We start from the raw sequence: 12,119 nt of genomic DNA, 5'->3' as shown, positions 1-12,119 counted from the left end.
CACAGGTTGGGCCTTCTCCGGGTGCCGTCGACTAGACAATGCCAGCTGGCGGCTCCTTGGGGGAGGGCCTTCTCTGTAGTTGCTCCCGGCCCTATGGAATGATCTACCCGTAGAGATCTGGACCCTTTCCACCCTCTCGCCTTCCGAAAAGCCACTAAAACCTGGCTGTTCCGGCAGGCCTGGGGCTGTTGAACAAGGTCCAGCCCCACTTAAATGGAACATATGATGCGTTTTTTTTAAATTGTATCTTTCTTTATTTTTAATTTCTTCTTTTTACCTTGTTTCTGTAAGCCGCCCGGAGTCCTACGGGATTGGGCGGCATACAAATTTATTAAATTGCTTAAAATTTTGGATCTGGAAGATCTGGATTCAAAACTTTGTTTCACTCATGGCATCTATGGTCCAACTGCTCAGCCTTCCATCTTTTCAAGGGCAGTAAAATGAAGATTGTTAGGGGGATATCACTGACTCTGTACAAGTAGTTCTCGATTTACAATCGTTAATTTAGTGGCCAATCAAAGTTCTGCAACTTTCGATCACATTTTGCAACCTTTTGACAAGCAAAATCAATGGAGAAGCCAGACACACTTAACAGCCATATTTCTAACTTAACCACTGCAGTGATTCACTTAGCAACTGCGGTAAGAAAGGTCATAAAATGGGAGAAAACTCACTTAACAAATGTTTCACTTAACAAAGAGAAATTTTGGGCTCAATAGTGTTCGTAAGTCAAGGATTACCTGCAAACCGTTAGAGAGGGCTGGAAAGCACTATGAAGCGGTATATAAGTCTAAGTCAGTGGTTCTCAACCTGTGGGTCGGGACCCCTTTGGGGGGTCGAACGACCCTTTCACAGGGGTCGCCTAAGACCATCGGAAAACACATATTTTTGAAAAAAATATGGAAAACAAAAAACAATTTTATGGTTGGGGGTCACCACAACATGAGGAAGTGTATTAAAGGGTCTCAGCATTAGGAAGGTTGAGAACCACTGGTCTAAGTGGTATTGTAAGGAGCCGAGGTGGCGCAGTGGTTAGGGTGCAGTACTGCAAGCCACTTCAGCTGACTGTTATCTGCAGTTCAGCGGTTCTAATCTCACCGGCTCAAAGGTTGACTCAGCCTTCCATCCTTCCGAGGTGGGTGAAATGAGGACCCAGACTGTGGGGGCAATATGCTGACTCTGTAAACCGCTTAGAGAGGGCTGAAAGCCCTATGAAGCGGTATATAAGTCTAACTGCTATTGCCATTGCTATTGCTCTCTCAATCTAACCTTGGGTTTTGCAATGTCCGCAACTTTAAGTTGCATGGACTTCCACTCCCAGAATTTTACCCAGCATTCCCCAGATAGACAGACAGAATTCTGGGAGTGGAAGTCCATGCAACTTAAAGTTCCTGAAGTTGTGAAACACTGGTCTAATTTCTAGGAGATTGATGGAGAATTTGAATGGAGAAAACCTCCTCTCATGATCTCTGTTTGGGGCTGCAGAGAACTGCTGTTCAGCCACCACTAAAGGAGTGTAGGTCTCCTCTTCCAGGAAACAGGAAGACACAACATAGAGAAAAACCCAGTGCAAGAACTCACCATATTTTCAGTAAAGACCATGCTGGTTAGCTCCCTCGGTGCCCAACTCCTCTCTTCTCTTCCTGGTTAGTATTTTGATGTTGTAAGATTAGAATTAGAATTAGAATAACAGAGTTGGATCGGACCTTGGAGGTCTTCTAGTCCAACTCCCTACTCCAAGAAACCCTATACCATTTCAGAAAAATGATTGTCCAATCTGTTCTTTAAAACTTCCAATTTTGGAGTATCCACAACTTCTGGAGGCAAGTCATTTCACTGATTATTGTTCTAAATGTCAGGAAAATTCTCCTTAGTTCTAGGTTGCTTCTCTCCTTGATTAGTTTCCACCCATTGCTTCTCCTGCCTTCTGGTGCTTTGGAGGATAGCTTGACTCCCTCTTCTTTGTGGCAGCCCCTGAGATATTGGAAGACTGCTATCATGTCTCCCTTAGTCCTTCTTTCATTAACGAGACATACCCAGTTCCAGCAACCGTTCTTCATATCTTTTAGCCTCCAGCCCCCTAAAACATATAATGAATAGTTGCTGGAACAAAGGTCCTGCAATCCAAATGCTTCATACTAGATGTTCTTTACTGCCCAAATCTCCATACTTTTAAGTTGGAATCTTTTCCTCAATAAGAACCCTTTTTTCATAAAAGAAAAAGGGCGAATCATATATCTGACGATGGGATACTGGATTGCAGCCAGGGGTGATTTTGCTTAGGAGGCAAAATACAAATCCTATCAATAAATATGGAGACACGTTCTTGAGAAGACATCATTCAAGTTGAAAAACACTTTTGCAATTTGCAAGTGGCAGAGCTCCTCTGACAAAGATGTTTTCTAACCCAATTCTTGTCTAGTGATAGTTTATTGTGGTGTATTCTGATTTCTGAAAGCGATAAGAGACCCTTAATCTTAATCTTTCAGATTAAAGTCCTTACCACATTTTTTTTTTCATTCTTCCATGGGATAGTTTGACAGTTTCGGTCATAAGCTTTAGTATTAAGGATTCTAAATGGAAATTGGCAAAAAATAAAATAAAAAATAAAATGCCCAAGGCATCCCTACCAAAGTAGAAAAGGTAAATATGGCTAAAATATCAGCATATCTTAAAGATCATTCAAATGAGAGATATAAACGAGACTGGAAAAAATGGATTGACTATATACAAAACAAATACGGACTAAGAAATTCCAGATAGTATACGCTTAAGATCAGAATGAGGTTAAACTGTTCAAAGTTAGTGTAACAGGAAGAAGCTAAGATCAATGTAGAGATGTTATTAACCTCTTTTTTTTACTTTTTTTTGTCTCAATATATTTTAGACTGTGTTTGTTAAAAATCTATACCGTGTACGGGCTCTGGGAAGTCGGGGGGGGGGGAGGTGGGGTGTTAGGGGGGAGGGTAGGGAGGCGGGGATATATACCATGTGTTAGATATCAATGTAATGCGATTTCACATGTATACTGTTTCTCTTTAATTTCTCTGTAAAAAATAGGACAAGCTGAATACATTGACATATAGTAGAAATACACCAAGGGGAGGAGGAGTGGGATAGAAGAAAGAGGGGTAGGAGAGGGCGGGAGAGAGGATGGGAGGGAGAGTGGGAAGGAAGGGAGGGAGTGGACCGGGAGAGAGGAGTGGTAGAGGGGGAGGGGAAGTAGGGTAGAAGGGAATGATGGAGTGAAAATAGTAAGTTGGAGGGGGGCGGAAGAAAGAGGTTGTATGGAGGGTGGAAGAGGTATATTGGGTTTCTAGTTGAGTTTGAGTTTGAGTTTTATTTTATTTATATTCTGGGAGTATTGTTGACAAGAGGAATTGCTGTGATTATTGTTTAATGTTATATGGCCCCGGTTATGTACAGTATATATGTGACCGTATGAAAATGAAAAATGGAAAATAAAAACATTTTAAGGGGGGGGGGGAAACAAAGTAGAAATTAGTTAGACACTGCTACGAATTAATCCTTTTCATCTTTCGTAAAAGAAGAGAAATTTCCCAAGACTTTTTTTCCCATCTCTGCTCATCATCATAAGAGTGTTCTGAGTTGGCTTGGTTTTTCAACATAAGTCAAGCCCCCCTCTCAGATCCAGTTACGTGAACTGTAAACCTTTCCCCAAAATAGTCCATTTAAAAAACATTCTTCTAACAGAGTAAATCAAGTTAATGGTTTCCTGGCTTTAGCAAATCTCAAACATATCCATGTAAACATGCATCCTATAAATCAGGCTGCAGAGATATACAAGCTAATTCCCTCATTGCTCTTGTCAAGATAGACTAAACAAATGATTATAGAGGTCAGGAATGAAAGAGAAACAAAGGAAAGGATCTGTTTAAAGAGAAAGATTTATATCCTTTTAAGAAGAGAACGAAGATCAGTACTACACATGGTTCTTAGGTCTGAGCACATACAACACAGGACTAACATCTGACAAAACACACATAGGTGCAAATCACTTCGATTAAATTACTAGTGCAAGCTTCCTTTAGTATTCTCTTGCTGTTTATTTTGGATGGCAACAGTGGTGGGTTGCTCATCCCATTCCAACTGGTACGGTTGGAACGGGGCTGGGGGGCGTCCTCATGCATGTGCGCAGTTCACGCATGTGTCTTAGCGCCTGCGCAATGCTCCAGCTGCTCGCGGAGAATCGCGCAGGCGCTGTATGTGCCATGCGCCTGCGTGGAAGCGCAGAAGCCTTCAAAGACTGGTAAGGAGCACGGGCGGGCGGGTGGGGGCCTTCAGCATTCCCGGAAGTTACTTACTTCCGGGTTCACTAACCAACCGGTCCGCGGGGACCGCCGCGAACCTGTTGAAACCCATCTCTGGGTGGCAAACAAAAGTTGTTGGTAGCAATCTCATAATTATGAGAGGGAAAGGTCTTTCTTGTATTGGGGAAAGGAAGGAAGGAAGGGAGGAAGGAAGGAAAAAGAGAAGGAGAGTGAGAGAAAGGGAGAGAGGAGGGAGGGAGAGAGGAAGAGAAAGGAGGGATGGAAGGGGAAGGAAGGAGAGGGAGAAGAAGGAGGGAAAGGAGTGGGAGGAAGGGAGGGAGGGGAGGGAGGAAGGAAATAGCATTTGAACTAATGTTCATAGGAACTTGTTATCATAAGAAAAAGGACTATATATAATGACTATACAGACTCTATACAAGGACTATGTATAACGGTATAGATTAGAGACTACCTTTTATGCAAAAATAACATTTTAGGACAAAAAAGTTCTTGCTTTCCCTGTTACTTGTAGAATCAAAGTAACCTCTCTTTTTAAAAAAAAAAAAAAACCAAAACCCTTCCATTATCATTTCATGGCATTTCTTGATCTGCATTATTTCATGGCAGCCATGTAGAGAAATGGTTGGAAACTAGAGGAGTTGGGATAACTTTCCACAGGATTTCCAGCCTGCATAGATAACGGCTAATTCATCACGAATCCACAAGATCAGATAGGAACAACAATCTAATCTAAGAGTTCCGAGATGGCTTTTTGTATCTCAGCAGGTGATAATACCTGACAAACTCTACTGGGCTTGGAAACAAAACAGGGTTCAAACCAGTTAGTCCTAGCCTGACACAACAATAGGAAGACTCAGCAGCCTATCTCTCAGGAGAAGACAACAGTAAACCATTTACAGTAGCGGCCAAAATTGTGGAAACCTTTTGGGGGGGAAAGTGTATTTTTGAGATTTGACGGCTAATAACACCACTTTTTTAGAGTAGTACCATAACATTTTATATCAATGGAAGATAATTTAACTCAAGAATGTAATGTGAAGTATAAATGCTATCAACATAGATTGGAGTTTGCTCAGAAGCGGAAATACACCAATGAGAGGAAGAGTGGGAAACAGAGGGGAGATGGGAAGAGAGGGATAGGAGAGAGGGTGAGGGGGGAGGATGAGGATAGGGAGGAGTGGAATGTAGGGAGAGGAGAGGGAGAGGAGAAGGGGAAGTAGAGTGGGAAGGGATGATGGAGGGAAGATAAAAAGTAGGAGAGAGGTAGAAGAGGGAGGTGTATGGAGAGCAGAAGAGCTAATAATGAGTTTTTATTTTTGGGGGGGGGTGTTGATGACAAGAGGAACTGATGTGATCATTATTTGTTGCTATATGATACTGGTTATGTATAGTATACATGTGATTGTATGTTGTGAAAATGGAAATTAAAAAATATGTTTTTTTTAAAAAAAAAGAATATAATGCAATAACTTTTATGAAGGATTTGCTATTAGAATAGCAGTTATGAAGAAGAAAAGCGAAACACATAGAAAAAAACAAGATATACAAAAATTATCACCATGGAAAAAATGAGGTGTACAAAAATTATATCACCATGTCAGTTAATACCTAGTTGGGTATCCTTTAGCATGAATTATGGCCTTACAAGGTCTTCCCATGGAGTGAACCAAGCCTTTTAGTTCTGCAACTCTTGTCATGTGAAACCAAGATTGAATGATTGCTTCTATTAACTGAGTTTTATTGCTTGGTCGCTTCCGACCTATAACTTTTCATAGAATACAGATAATTGAACAAACTTCATTGCATTACATTCTTGATTAAATTATCTTTCCATTGATATAACATATAATTTTATGGTACTACTCAAAAAAAAAGTGTGTTATTAGCCATCAAACCTCAAAGATACACACACACACCCCAAAAAAAGGCTTCCACAATTTTGGCCACTACTGTATGTATGCTGCCAAGCAAACTTCCTTGTTCCCCAAAGACAAGTTCTTCCCAACAGATGAAATTAAGAAGGTATGAAGAAAATTTGGGTCAACACGAACAGCTAGAGAACATTGCAAACTAGACCCAGCTCTTCCTGTCTTTAAGCCCTGGGGTTGAAGCCCACCAATTGAGAGGTTTGTTTTGCATGCTACATCTCCCGGCCACTTTTTAACGAGCTGTTAAAAATTGTGAAATGCGATTCGTGGTAATTAAGGGAAACCTACATTTTTCTTGTAAAGGAAGTCTTGGCTAGCCTCGCCCACCGAGGAACAAATGTTCAACTTCCACTCTACTACTCCAACTGGAAAATCTGCTTTTAATGAACAATGAACCTTCTTAACAAAAGGCAAACGGTTCATTTTTTGAGCAACACCAAAGAGGGAAGAAGAAAAAAAATCCACATCTTGGGATCAACATTCAGCGCACTTCTCAGATCAGGTCTATCTGTAGCATCTTGAACTCAGCTCCTGGTATCTTCACTGTGCATCCATGTTGTTTTCTTGTAACAAGGAAATGACTTGTCGTTGTGTCTTCTAAGATGTTCTATCATCTTCTCCGCTTAGCCTACAGCCTGGGGATTTTAGGGTAACCTCCCATTCAGACATGAACCTAACTAGATCCTGTTAAGTCTCTGATCCCAGACAAGTTACTAATTACTAAGAATTTTAGGAGGAGATTTTTTCAGGATGGGGAAAAAGAAGGTAAGTTTTCCATTTGATCGTGGAAGATTGAAGCATTCTTTATTTGAATGCATTGGTGAGAAGAACTCACTACCATAAGATTAAATCTAGTCTTGTTACTAAACACACAGATGGTTAAATTTAAGAGCCGAGGTGGTGCAGTGGTTAGAGTGCAGTACTACAGGCCCCTTCAGCTGACTGCTAACTGCAGTTCGGTGGTTCAAATCTCACCGGCTTAGGGTTGACTCAGCCTTTCATCCTTCCGAGGTGGATAAAATGAGGACCCAGACTGTGGGGGCGATATGCTGACTCTGTAAACCGCTCAGAGAGGGCTGAAAGCCCTATGAAGCGGTATATAAGTCTAACTGCTATTGCTATTATGTTTCTACCGACAAAGAAATAATATAACAGTAGTATAACAGTAAAGATTCCCCTCGCACATATGTGCTAGTTGTTCCTGACTCTAGGGGTCAGTGCTCATCTCCACTTCAGAACTGAAGAGCTAGTGCTGTCTGAAGACATCTCCATGGTCATGTGGCTGGCATGACTAAATGCCAAAGGCACACAGAATGCTGTAACTTTCCACCAAAGGTGGTCCCTATTTTTCTACTTGCATTTGTACATGCTTTCAAACTGCTAGGTTGGCAGAAGCTGGGACAAGTAATGGGAGCTCACTCCGTTACGCAGCGCTAGGGATTCCAACTGCCGAACTGCCGACTTTTTGATTGACAAGCTCAGCGTCGTAGCCACTGAGCCACCACATCCCCTGGAGACTAGTATAGATCTATCTAAATTGATTGAAATAGATCTATACTAGCCTCCCTTTATTTCTTTGTTTGTAAAAACATAAATTTAACACAAAATTAGTTTGTCGTGAAAGCGACTGTCTGCAAAGGCTCCTGGATTGGGGCTGAAAGGGGGAAACGGAGGCAGTATGCTCCATCCCATTTTTGGGTAGACCAGGCTGCCCTGATAGACTGGTCCCACTGGAGAAAAACACAGAGATGGTTGCTGTTTTTTCCCATCCCAAGCAACTCTAACTAAGAGCTTCTCTCAAACTCTCAATGTTTTACAATTCATTTTCATATCAACAGTTGGTCGGGTTATTAATAATCTGTCTCACATGTAAAATGCATCTGTATTACCTCTACCCTTATCCTAATTTAAATCCTCTATCCATGGAACTGCTCGGTGCACCAGATGAAGTGAGCCGTAGATCACGAAAGCTTTTTAATACAATGTAATAGCCGGTCAGTCCTAGAGGAGATCAACCCTGACTGCTCTTTAGAAAGCCAGATCCTGAAGAGGAAACTCAAAGACTTTGGCCACCTAATGAGAAGGAAGGACTCCCTGGAGAAGAGCCTCATGCTGGGAAACATTGAGGTCAAAAGAAGAAGGGGACGGCAGAGAATGAGGTGGCTGGATGGAGTCACTAAAGCAGTAGGCTTAAATGTGAGCTTAAATGGACTCCAGAGGATGGTAGAGGACAGGAAGGCCTGGAGGAACGTTGTCCATGGGGTCATGATGGGCCGGACACGACTTCGCAACTAACAACAACAATTAGTCTGAAATGATGCTGCAAGAGTTCTTCAGATTTTTGGCCTTCAACCAAAGGAAACTCCTAATGTTTGAATATAAATCTTGCTTTATTTCCTAAGCATTTAGTTTCATCTTATCTTCCTGCTAGGGTACATTACTGAATGTTGATCATATGACTAAGAGAAACCAAGTAAGAAAGACATTTAACTTCTCAGTCCAACCCAGAATCTTGAGGTCTTCTCCTGGTTTCTCATTCAAGTACTAATCTGATCCAATCAAAACAGATCCTTAAAACTATTTATGGCAGCCTTCCTGCCAGATAAATAAGACCTCAACTCCTATAATGTTCAGTCAATAGATCAGAGAAGAATGAACAGCAACATCACCAAAGATGCTGAAAAAAGGATCCAAATTGCATCTCAAATCCTTTGTAATATCACCAACTTCATTTACATGGATACTTAATCTGCCCCATCCCAGAGAGTCAACGCAATCCATAAATTAGCAATCCATAAATCCACCTTAGTTTACCTAAGGTAAAGGTTCTCCTCGCACATATGTGCTAGTCGTTCCCGATTCTAGGGGGTGGTGCTCATCTCTGTTTCAAAGCCAAAGAGCCAGCGCTGTCCGAAGACATCTCCGTGGTCATGTAGCCAGCATGACTAAATGCCGAAGGTGCACAGAACGCTGTTACCTTCCCACCAAAAGTGGTTCCTATTTTTCTACCTGCATTTTAGGTGCTTTCGAACTGCTAGGTTGGCAGAAGCTGGGACAAGTAACGGGAGCTCACTCCGTTACGCGATGCTAGGGATTCGAACTGCCAAACTGCTGGTCTTTCTGATCAACAAGCTCAGCATTTTAGCCACTGAGCCACCGAGTCCCTTTAATTTACCCTACCCTTAGCCAATCAAAAGGAGGCTTTTAAAAAGGAAAATGCCTTACATCACTCCCAGCAGAAGACACATGAACTTATATTTTGGTAAATCTCTAAGAAGAGGAAACTCAAAGCTGAAATTTGTCCACCCCAGTCCATAGGATTATCTCTGTTCTGAAATGGGGACAACAGTCCTAAAATCTTTCTCCACTGAGGGTGTTAAAAGAGGAATAAGGTGGCAGCCTAGTAGAAAATTTGCATTTACAGAAAAAAAATAAAAAGATTCTGCGTTCCCCTAACAGGATGTCTAAATGATCTGTAGCCAATGTCCACCTCTTCAAAGTCAAACCAATCCCACCTTTAAATGAAACAACTCTGGAAATATCCAAGAAGCAGACTTCCTTCGCCCTGCTCATACAGCAACACAACTCTAACTTCCAAAACAAATTTCAGAGCTCAAAATTATTTTCAGTTTCAGGATGACTTTTGTGTGTGTGTGTCTTCTGCTGCAGTGGCAACTACGACTTTAACCATCAATCATCGCCATCATCATTGCTCAATTTCTGAGTATTTTAGGTCACCATCAATACTTTCACTGGAAAACCTTGAGAAACGCCAAGGTAGCACAGTTCCCACCCTTCTGAGTTCTGCTTCAGCAAATGTAGGCCATCCCTCTGCCTCCAGAAATCTTATCATTCGTATACCGCAGTCAATTCGATTTTCCTACCTTTCTTTTCAAAGAATCCGCTGTCAATCCATCAGATGATGGCCCAGGCCTCAAACTAGCCTGAATGAGTATTGGATTTATTAGTCAAGAGTCTTTTGCATTATTCTTAAATGGATTTAGTTCGCCATATATTATTTTTTTTAAATCTTTGTGTGTTATAAATTTTATTTTTTTGTGTGTATGTCTGTGTGTCTATGTACCTGCGTGTGAATGTGTAAGCACATGCACAGAGAGAGAGACAAATAAAATATATAAAGGGATAAGTAACTTGTGTTACTTAGCCCTTTATAAATTTCATTTTGTGTGTGTATGTGTTTGTGTGCGTACACATACACACCACAGGTACACAGATACACAGAGAGACAAATAAAATGTATAAAGGGATAAGTAACACGCACACAAAGATAAAAATAATAATATATGACCAACTAAATCCATTTAAGGATAATACAAAAAAACCCTTATATATTATTAGTTTTTTTAAAACTTGGTTTATTTTATCTCTCTTTTTAGCTCTTAACATGACAGTCTCGACCAAGCCACAAATTTCTGTTGCTAACCGAGACAGTTGCGAAGCGAGTCTTCTTGCCCCAATTTTACGGCCTTTCTTGCCACGGTTGTTAAGCGAATCACTGCAGATTTCCCCCTTAGTAGACGTGGCTGTTCGGTGAACCTGGCTTCCCGGTTGATTTTGCTGGTCAGAAAGTGATCACGTCACCCCAAGAGACTGCAACTGCCAGTGAGCCAACCCTCTCTGCATTTTGATCCTGGGGGAGCCACACCCGTCGAAAGTGTGAAAAAAACACATTTTTTCAGTCCTGGGGTCCCTTTGGATGGTCGCTAAATGAGCTGTTGTAAGTCTACGGTTATTAGCTGTTTTTAATTCCTCCTCTTCCTCTGCTGATCTTGGATCAGAGATCACAGGGATCTGGTCTCCTGTGCTTTCGAGTTCCCCACCTTTCTCCACCAAGAGGCCCTGTTTCACCTTTGCACACCTTCCTGCTCTAGATGACCAGCTGAACACACCTGTGCAGCTCAGTTCCCGGATCGCATTTCTTTTCTTTTTTTTTTTCCTCTTTCCTTCCTCCCAGCCTCCTTTCTCTTCCACTCAAAGCCTAAATTTCTCTGGAATGAAGCCTCTCCAAGCGCCAGATGGAGACCAAGGCTGAGCGAGACCCCCCTGAGAGTCCCCCTCCCATGCTCGGATCCCCCTCGAGAGACCCCCCCCCCCGTTCGGAGCCTAACAAAGAGGCGGCAGGGAAAACAAAAAGAGACGAAAAACTTGGGTAGGATCCATTCCATCACTATTCCGGCATCGCCGCCTTCGCTTTCCAAACTCTTCACCAGATCGCTCCGTGGTTGGAACAACAAAAAATTAATAATCCTTTTAAAAATCCAGATATCTTTTTTTTTGTTTTGTTTCAAAGCCACCCTTCGCCTCCTCCCCATGAAAAGGGAAAAGTAAAGCGCTCACCTCGGTCTTGCTGCTGTATTTCAGGCCGGAGACCTTCGTTTTGGCCCCCGAAGGTGGGCGATAGATATTCATCTTTCCTTCGCGTTAGGAGAGGGGAGCCTTCATGTATCGATTAATCGCTTTGGCGTGGAGGGGGGGGGGCGTTGAGGGCGTTGAGTGGGGAGGGGGATGTTGGGGAAGGGAGCGAGCGATGATGCGGGAAGAGAGAGTCAAGAATTCCCCAAAAGAAAAGGAAAAAAAAGGAAAGGGGAAAAAAAGTCGAACTGCCGACGACGGGAGCAAAGTTCTCTCCAACTTTTGTCTCGCTTCCAGACGCAACTTTCGGTCTGCCCTACAAAGCCAAGGGGGAAAACCCAGACGGGGGCTGATCCAGGCACATCCGGTGCTCGCCCTGGGGGAAGTTTCTTCTCTTCTTTCTGTCTTCTTCTTTTCTTTTTCTCCTTCTTTTCTCCTCCTCTCTCTCTCGCCCGATTGAAGTGGGTCGCGCGCGGGCGCGCTCGCTCTGCTTCCCTTTCGCCTTCCTGGATCGCCCTTTTGCGCG

The 12,119-nt window shown here is 42.4% G+C and overlaps 1 protein-coding gene across 1 annotated transcript in view; it reads right to left on the bottom strand.

Annotated features, from left to right (window-relative positions):
• The window catches only part of ST14 (suppression of tumorigenicity 14), a 56,958-nt gene extending 44,841 nt beyond the window's left edge, over nt 1-12,117 (bottom strand). Inside the window, 1 exon segment of the mRNA XM_032229320.1 lies at nt 11,579-12,117. Coding sequence (XP_032085211.1) covers nt 11,579-11,650 — 72 coding nt within the window. The 5' untranslated portion in view covers nt 11,651-12,117.
• Nucleotides 12,118-12,119: the final 2 nt, after the last annotated feature.

This window comes from Thamnophis elegans, chromosome 13 (genome assembly GCF_009769535.1).
Source record: "Thamnophis elegans isolate rThaEle1 chromosome 13, rThaEle1.pri, whole genome shotgun sequence".
Lineage (NCBI taxonomy): Eukaryota > Metazoa > Chordata > Lepidosauria > Squamata > Colubridae > Thamnophis > Thamnophis elegans.
This window is presented reverse-complemented; position numbering and strand designations above follow the sequence as displayed.